This window comes from Myotis davidii, unplaced genomic scaffold, assembly GCF_000327345.1.
Source record: "Myotis davidii unplaced genomic scaffold, ASM32734v1 scaffold125, whole genome shotgun sequence".
In the NCBI taxonomy this organism is placed as follows: domain Eukaryota; kingdom Metazoa; phylum Chordata; class Mammalia; order Chiroptera; family Vespertilionidae; genus Myotis; species Myotis davidii.
In genome coordinates, this window is record NW_006299390.1 from 1,693,691 (window position 1) to 1,703,412 (window position 9,722).

Below are 9,722 nucleotides of genomic sequence, written 5' to 3' on the forward strand. Positions count from 1 at the left end.
GGCCTTTTGGCGCCGGGCCGGGCTGGGCGAGGACTCGTCCGAGGAGCGGTCAGTTAAGTAACAGCCCCTGGGACTCGGCGGCGGAGAGGAGCGGGGCTTGAGATGGGGGGCTCCCGGCTCAGCCATTCCAGGCGGATTCTGGCCCTTTGCGGAGAGCGTGTGGGCGAGGTCCTGCAGGGGTCCCGGGGCTCGGTCCCGAGGACGCTCGGGTGCCCCAGCCGCCCGGGTTTCTCCGCCCCGCTGCACGGGCTCCGCTGCTGATCACTCCTGAGCTTTAACCCCTGGGTGCTCGCCAAGGCCGACCTGCCCTTCCTCACCCCGCTCAGGCCACCACGGGATTTCTGTGAAATGGAAAGTGAAACACGACAAGTTCAATGAACTGCTGCAGTGTTAATTCTGGGGAGTTTATATGCGTCTTGGACTGTTGCATGCATAGCTGCCCCATTACTTTTCTTGGAAACACACACATTAGTGAAGGACAGAATGATGGGAAGAATCTGCCAGATGTTGACTCCCTGCTTTCTGGGTGCCGTTAGATATCACGGAGGTAACAGAACTCGCTCTGTGACCTTGGGTATGTCACCCCCTGTGCTCTTTTATGTGCATGGCATTGTTCAAGCGTTGGCTTGTGATTACTTGTTAGAAGTGAAAAAATTACAACTGGAAAAGTGGGTTAGTAGTAGTAGTTATCTTTGGTCATGTGATCCACTGTGGTAGGAAAGTTCTTGGAAAGATAAGTCAACCTGGTGGGAAATCTAGAACCCAGAAGCAAGTTAGACTTTGCGCTCACAGAATTATTTTATGCAGCTTAAATATTTCTCATACTTCTCTTTAAATGTCATGCTTGGGGTTACAAATTTTAGAAGCTTATCTTTTCATGAAGTGCATCAGTTACATAACTGAAATTAAGTTTTATTAAAAGAGCTACATTTTCCTGTGTGCCTGTTTTTTATGACACATATATTTATGTACTGTAGTGCTCTGTTAGCTACAGGAAGGCCATACCAGTTTAGGAAACATTTTTAGTGGAAAAGGTTTGCTGAAGATATTATGAGAGATTTCTTTTCTCTTCATCTGTAAATAATTTTAAAGTTATTGTGGAGCCATTTTCTCTAATAATCTAAGTCAAAACAGTGCTTTAAAAAATATGACTTGGCCCTAGCCAGTTTGGCTCAGTGGATAAAGCATGGGCCTGCAGGCTAAAGGGCCCCAGGTTCAATTCTGGTCAAGGGCACATGCCTGGGTTGTGGGCTTGATCCCCAGTGGAGGGCGTACAGGAGGCAGTTGATCAGTGATTTTCTCTCATCATTGATGTTTCTATCTCTCTCTCCCTCTCCTTTCCTCTCTGAAATCAATGAAATATACAAAAGGATTTGAGCTCCCTTTTTGTAGTTCACTTGAATTTTGAATACTATGAAACTTTTTGTTAGTATTGCTTAACATTTCTTAAACTGAGCTCTCAATTTCTAGTCTACCCATTCATTCCAAGGCCTTCCACATCTCAGTAAATGGCAGCATTTACCCAGGTCCTCAACCCAAATATTTAGGAGACATCCTTAATTCCTCCCCCTCCTTATCCTCCAGATCTAATCTATCAACCTAATTTCCCTTTACCTCCAAAGATATTGAGCATTTCACTCACCTAGCCTAGTCTCTAGCAGTAGCCTCTCACCTGATGCCCCTCTTCCACTCTGGTCACCCTGTAGTCCAGTGGTTCTCAACCTTGGCTGCACATTAGAATCACCTGGGAATCTTTTTAAAATCCTGATTTCTGGGCCTCATCCTCCAGAAATGCTTGTTACTAATGATGAGGCCCAGAAATCAGGATTTTAAAAAGATTCCCAAGTGATTCTAATGTGCAGCCAAGGTTGAGAACCACTGCTGTAATCCGTTCTCCACCTCACTGACAAGTGATCCTTGTAAAATGTAAATCACCCAGCTTAAAACATACTAATGGCTTTCCTTTGCACTTGATATAAATTCAAGCTCCTTGTTGTAGCCTGTAAGCCTTACCTGTTCTTGTCTCAGCATCTCTCGCTGACTTCAGGACCTCTTCCTCCTCCCCATTCTCTAAGCACCAACCACTCTAACCTTCATTCTTTTCTGTCCCTTGAGTCAAGTTATTTCATATCTCCTTGTCATTTAGGTTTTGCTCACATGTCACCATCTCAGAGAAGCCTTCTGGCCTCCCATTTAAAGTACTCTCCCAGGCTCCCTTTAGCCCACCATTTTCTTTTCATTTTTCATAGCATTCATCCAAATCTGACATTATTTTGCTTATTATTTTCTGACTTTTCAGTCTTCTTTAGCCTTATGAGGATAGAAACTACTTTAGTCTATTTATTTCTCTGTCCTCAACATCTGAAACAGTGCCTGATATATAGTAGATGCAGCATATACAGGGTGGGGTAAAAGTAGGTTTATAATTATGAGTCCAGGAAACAATTTATTCTTGTATTACATATTCATTATTGAATTATTTCCCATATGAACAACTGTAAACCTACTTTGCCCTGCCCTGTATATTTGTGGATGAATGAACTATTTATAAAATAATCTGTTGATTTCATTTTCTGCTATATCATCTCAATTTCTGGTGAAGGTTTCAAGGGGTTCAGAGTGACCAGTTTAGCAGAAAGTAAAATGAAGAGGGCAGAAAACCTAGCAAAACTAGAATTACTATAAATCAGCCATTGGCTGTATTTTTAGAATAATATTTACTAAGAAGCTCTATATAAAATGTTTTCCCTTAAAACAATGTTATATGCCAACATAAATAGATCTGAACATACTCTTTTATTCTTCTGTAAAAGTATTGGGTGATAGTGGGTGGTAAGTAATAAATTATGTTTCATGTTTAATTACCTGAGAGTTTACTTAGAGGACTTAAATTTTTTAGCTAAATTCTAAAACTATGCTCCTAAGTTTTTCCAAAGAAGATTTTAGAAGTCACTTCATTTCTAATTTAGCAGCCTAGATAATTTTGTGTTTTTAATGACATTTTTTTCCCAGAGGAGACATTCTGAATATTTATGCACAGTTTTGAAGTACCATAAATAAAGAACACAGCCAAAGTAAAGAACTAAAACTGTATCTATAAGATCAAAAAATTTTAATATACTTTTAGACCAAGATGGATTTACATAGTTTAGGGACATTTCCATTTAACTTTTGACTGCTTGGTCTACTTAGAAGATGAAAATAATTCATTTGTGTTTTGATACTTTTAAATCTGTATAGAAAAAGTAAATTTATAAAGATGCACCATTAAGTATCTGAACTGTAAAGAAGGTCAAACTATTGAGAGTCACAACTATGAATCTGCCTTTCATAAACTTGCCTGATGCAATCTAGATCCTTATTCATATTTTACTTAATCATAATTGAGTTTTCTTCTGTCCCACTGCTTATTCCCATTAAAGTATTTGGAGTTATTTATATTGTAAACTGGACATTTTCATTTTTATATACACCTTAGATACGTTTTTAGTGGTATCTTTTTTCTAATCAGTTTTATAAGTAATTGAAATAGTGATAATTTATTACTAAGGTATTCATATATATGTATGTATAGTTATAGATATAAATGTTGTTTTTTAATGTTTTTACTGACTTTTTAGAGAGAGGAAGGGAGAGGGAGAGAGATAGAAACATCAATGATAGACACATCGATCGGCTGCCTCTTACATGCTCCCTACTGGAGATCGAGCCTGCAACCTGGGCATGTGCCCTGACTGGGAATTAAACCCTGACCTCCTGGTTCTTAGGTCAACACTCAACCATTGAACCATACCGGCTGGGCTAGATGTTGTTTTGCATTTTAGTGAATTGCCTAATAGATTGATTTAAGTGCTCTGGACTTAATAGTGGTATCAGTCCCTGGGTTTTAATCTGAAAGAAACTAGCAAATACTTCTAGATATTCATAAGGCCTCCCTATACCTTGTGGTATATAGGTAATCCATCATATGTGAGCGAAACAGTTCTAATTCTGTTGCCCGACTTAGGCAATCAGGCCACATATTAATATAAAGATTGCCTGTAAGGAACATGAGGGTGCTATTTTTATAGATTTGCAAGTTACTTTTATTGAAGAGGAAACTAAAATATTTTTTAAATTTGTGGGGGGTTTTTGCCCTCTCTACAGAGTATATTCATTTTAGATGAATGGTTAATGTTTACAGTGGTCATCCATGAACTTTGGTCTGCAAAGATTTATTCCACCATTAACCTGAATCACCACCCAATTAAGGCATTAACTACTCTTTCAACTGGGCAAATAAATACACATTATTCTTCCAGTTATTTTTTATTGGTAAATGTTTTAACCACATTGAAATAGAATAAAATTCAAATTATAATGAGCACTCACTTTATTTTTTCTTGAAACAAAAACAGGTAATTTTTCACCAGTGACTTTTACTCAATTTGATGGAAATTTGTGATACTACCTCTTCATATTTTTAAGCTTATAACGGTTTGATGTATTGCATAGGCATTTCTTTCACAACTCAGAAGAAATTTGAGCAAAAGGAAAGACTACAAAACAAAATTTTTTTTGCTGCTGCTGCTGTTTTTGCTTTCATTCAGGTTTTCAGTGTCACTGTGAAGACCAGAAGAGGTCGTTCTCATTATCTCATTATACAGATGAAGAAGTAGAGCCCTGGGAAATCATGACTGTTGACTTATCAAACACACTACATTTAGATAGTAATAGGACCAAATTTTGCTTTCAGCTCATTCTTTTATATCGTGTATGTGTGCTCCCTCGGCCTCCCTAAGGCAGCTACATCTCTCTTCCCTTGAATGAAAACTTCCCTGAGATCAAATAAGATACCTGTTTTTGTACTGTACCAGGTGTGCAGCGTAGAGACCTTTTACTTCCTTGAGTTCATCTGCTTGTTTATAAAATTAAATACTCTCTTGTGGTTTTGAATTTAAGATACTGAACTATTAAAAGTTTCTTAATAAGTATTTATTTTTTATTTTTGGAGCCAGGAAAAGGAGCTGATCAATTGCAAATAAGCATAATTTCTCTGGTTTTAAATAATTTCAAGCCCTTTCCTTTGTGATTTATAGTCTATTGTTCTCATGTTTTCTGACTTCAAGTATTTCTCTTTTATAGGTTACTCACTATAAACAATACCCACCCAACACAAGCAAAGTTTATTCCTACTTTGAATGCCGTGAAAAGAAGACAGAAAACTCCAAAATAAGGAAGGTGAAATACGAGGAAACAGTATTTTATGGGTTGCAGTACATTCTTAATAAGTACTTAAAAGGTATTATTTGTCCTATAAATTTAAAACAGTGCTTTTACATAAAACTTCATAATTTTTCTCCTATTTTATATTCTAGAGGCCTGGTGCATGAAATTTGTGCACCGGGGTGGTGGCGGGGGTGGTCCCTCAGCCTGGCCTGCACCCTCTCCAATCTGGGACCCCTTGGGGGATATCCGACTGCCGGTTTAGGCCCGATCCCTATGGGTCGGGCCTAAACGGGCAGCTGGACATCCCTCACAATCTGGGACTGCTGGCTCCTAACCACTCGCTTGCCTGCCTGCCCCTAGCCGCTTCTGCCTGCCCCTAGCCGCTTCTGCCTGCCAGCCTGATTGCCCCCTAATCACTCCCCTGCCAGCCTGATTGACGCCTAACTGCTCCCCTGCCGGTCTGATCGCGCCCAACTGCCCTCCCCTGCCAGCCATCTTGTGCTGGCCATCTTGTGATGATGTCACGCGTAGGTGTGATGCCACTTAGGCTTTTATTTTATAGGATTATCTAAAGTAGCATTTTGAATAGTTTAATTTTGATATTTATTTAATTGCTTTAACTACTTTAGGAGTCTTGGAATTTAAAAAACCTTAGAATAATATTTACTAATATTATTAGTAATACATTAATTCTTATAATTTTGTGTGTGCTGGTGTTCTCAATATAAGGAAGATTTTCTGAAACTAATAAGTTTGGGAATATGTCTAGAAAAGTCATTAAATGGGGTCTGGTGGGGGCAGGCAAAGGAGGGGGTATGGGGACATCTGTAATAGTGTCAACAATAAAAATAAAGTTAAAAAATTTTTTTTAAGTCACTGATTTTCCAAGGCGAATCTGGTTTGTTAATAGACTTTAGTCATTAATTCAAAATGAAGGATTTATTATTGGCCTAGGAACTCATTTTGAATTGTGGTAGCAATTATAATTAGAATATTTTTATGCTAGTCAGTTTTACCTTAAAGTCTTATTTTTTCAAAACTATCTCTATGAACTTAGTCTCATATGCATATTAAAGCAGAAAAATCTCCCAAATAATTTCTTTGCCTTTTTACTTGAAAGTCCATTTCTAGTCAGTTTTGTAATTTTATTTCTAGGAGGCAAAACAGTTCCCAAGGGTTTTATATATTTTGGAAAATTTCATCTCTAGCCTTTTCAAATAAAAAATAATCTTAAAATTGAATATAGATTAAGTTGAATTTTTATTTAATATCCTTTTTCCATAATCTTGGCAATTTTAAGATTAGACTGTTCAGATATGTTATACTACTGAAAACCTACTTGGTATCCAAAGTACTTCTTTTGCAGCAAGACCTCCCAGGATATTTTAAATGAGTTTACTAGTGATCTTACATTGAGAAAGTTACCAAAAGACTGATGTCACACTTCAATTCTACAGGTTAAAAACTTCATATGAGTTATTAATTATAGCAAAAATATATTGATTTCCTATTATAAGCCAGCATTATTCTAAGTGCTTCATATGCTATAACTCATTCAGTCCTCACGACTTATAAGTAGGTACCCTACTATTTTTATCCTCATTTTACAGAAAAAGAAAATTTAAAGTATATTTGGGGGGCAAAATGTAGTAATTGTGAAAATTATTGGATTATCTGAAGGTATCTTTTAAGAATAAAGTGAGAAGGTTCACCTAGAAAATCATCTGTATCAAAGGCTTACTCTCAAATTTGGAGGGTGTAGAAATTAATAGAGGTAGAAAAGATATCTTCTTAGAAGTTAATTTTAGTATTGTGATTTAAAAAAATACTATACATCTTATAATTTCTTCTGCACATTTACTTTTCAAATAAGAAATCAACACACTTAAATTGAGTGATTAAAAGTGCAAATTCAGCCTGGCTGGTGTGCTCAGTGTTTGAGCATAGACCTATCAATCAGGAGGTCATGGTTCCATTCCTGGTGTGCGGGTTTGATCCCCCAGTATGTGGTGTGCAGGAGGCAGCCAATTAATGATTCTCATCATTGATGTTTCTATCTTTATCTCTCTTCCTCTCTGAAATCAATCACTCAACATATATACAAAAGTGCAAATTCATTTTCTGACTTTGCTGTTGAATCGATGAGTTATTTGATCTCTTAGTTCTTGTTTTTTTATCCATAGAATGGGTGAAAAATCTACAGACATTAATCTTGTGACAGCTCAACAGTTCACAGAATGTCTTTTGAAATGTAAACAAGAAATGTTTATCTTTTTAGGTAAAGTAGTGACCAAAGAGAAGATCCAAGAAGCCAAAGAGGTGTACAAAGAGCATTTCCAAGATGATGTATTTAATGAAAAGGGATGGAACTACATTCTTGAGGTAAAAACTGGTTTCATGGTTTGGTCTACTATTTTGGTTTTACATTTACTTCAAAATTTCTTGTAAAGGAGTTTGAATAGAAGATTAGACTATAATTACAACTCTTTTCTGTCTGTGACCTAAGCATGATGGCTACTTTAGACATTCTTGTGAAAAGTTAAGGGTAACAGTTAAACTTTTTTTCTGGTTGCCAATCATTAGTGTCTAGACCAGGGGTGGGCAAACTTTTTGACTCGAGGGCCACAATGGGTTCTTAAACTGGACCGGAGGGCCGTAACAAAAGCATGGATGGAGTGTTTGTGTGAACTAATATAAATTCAAAGTAAACATCATTACATAAAAGGGTATGGTCTTTTTTTTAAGTTTTATTCATTTCAAACGGGCCGGATCCGGCCCGCGGGCCGTAGTTTGCCCCCGGCTGGTCTAGACTCTACAGCAAGTTTAATTTGTATAAAATAAATGAACTATAATTTAAATAACTTTTTTTTTAAGAAAGGTGATTTAACCCTTTCTTTGAAAATACACTAATTTAAAAAGGGCATGGTTAGTTGGCAATTTCAAAATTTAGGTCTATTTTCTTGATTATAGGTTATCTAAGAAAGTAGATGCTGTGAATCTATCACTACACAATAATTCTAGGAAATTTCCCTTATTAAATAGTTAAAATGGTTTGGTGCAGATCCATGAAGTTGAATTCTATTCTTTGTTTGTACTGTAATATATCTAGCATGTTTGGAACCATTGCTTAAACTTTGGGTATCCAGAGACATGGGAATTAAGTTAACGTCCTTTGGTGTTTGTTTTTTATTACAAAGATAGACTGGGAATGGCATCTATTGGCATCTTGTTATGTTAAGTATTAGTTAACTAATTTGCGTCTTAAAAATGTATATATTTTTCATTATAGACTATTAAACACAAAATAATTAGAAATATTTTAACTTTCATGCCTATCTGGTAATAATCAAATTTTACTTTTTGTTACTTATGAATCTTTGAAGAAGTCAGATAAGCACTCTCTACTGTAGTTTTCCCATATTTAAGTAAAATCTGTTGGGTAACTCCTAAACTTACCCCATTTGGTTTTTTGTGAGTATAATATTAATAGATAAGTTAGGTACTATGCTTATTAATACAACTCCAGTGGCCAGGATGATAAATGTTCTGATTTTATGTTCAGAGAATTTTTGGGATTCATAGGTTTTCTAGAGGTAATCTCATCTAACCCTATTTTATAAGGAAAGTCTGAGACTTGCCCAAGATCTCCTACCTGCTTTTGAAGTCAAGCCAAGAATTCTAAGGCAGTATTCTTTCTGCTATATCTTGAGGCCCTCAGTGCTTCTCATTAAACAGATTTTTAAAAAAATATATTTTTATTTCAGAGAGGAAGGGAGAGGGGGAGAGAGATAGAAAATTGAAACATAAATGATGAGAGAGAATCATTGATCAGCTGCTACTGCACACACCCCCACTAGAGACCAAGTCTGCAATCCGGGCATGTGCCCTGACCAGGAAGGAATAGACCTGTGACCTCTGGTTTATAGTATGATGTGCAGCCACTGAGCAACACCAGCCAGGCTAAACAGTTTTTAAAAAATATATTTTAGATAAAATATAAATTAAGCTGGTATTGCTTCTTGACCTTTTGAATTTTTTACAGAGAGAGAGGGAGGAAAGGAGAGATAGAAACATCAATGAGAGAGGAACATCATTGACCAGCTGCCTCCTGCATGCCCCCTTGGATATCTGAAACAACTTTCCTTCCTAGCCAAAAGTTAGCCACAACTTTTAGCTTTAAAAGTAGAGAGGCATAATTAAATATCTAATAACATCCTATGTAGCACATATATTCTCAGCCTAATTTTGGAGAGACTTGTTGCACTTTTGATATTTATAGCCAAAGCTCTAGAAAGTATACTATCTACTACCAAAACAGTTTCATGTCTACACCAGAATAAAGAGAAAACCTATTTAAGGTTCTTCTACTGGCAGGGATCTCTCTCTGTTTTCTTTCTTTTTTCTGTGTGTGTGTGTGTGTTATTTTGCTCTTTAATAACGTTCCCTCATTTCATTTTTCTGTCTTTAGCCTTCCTTCCTTTTTTTTTTAAATTAAATCTTGTTCAGATTATTAC

At 36.6% G+C, this 9,722-nt stretch overlaps 1 protein-coding gene across 1 annotated transcript in view; it reads left to right on the forward strand.

Moving 5' to 3' along the window:
- Positions 1 to 9,722, forward strand: part of NAMPT (nicotinamide phosphoribosyltransferase) — a 38,553-nt gene that overhangs the window by 1,201 nt on the left and 27,630 nt on the right. The window contains 3 exon segments of the mRNA XM_015571210.1: positions 7 to 48; positions 5,125 to 5,281; positions 7,487 to 7,590. Coding sequence (XP_015426696.1) covers positions 7 to 48; positions 5,125 to 5,281; positions 7,487 to 7,590 — 303 coding nt within the window.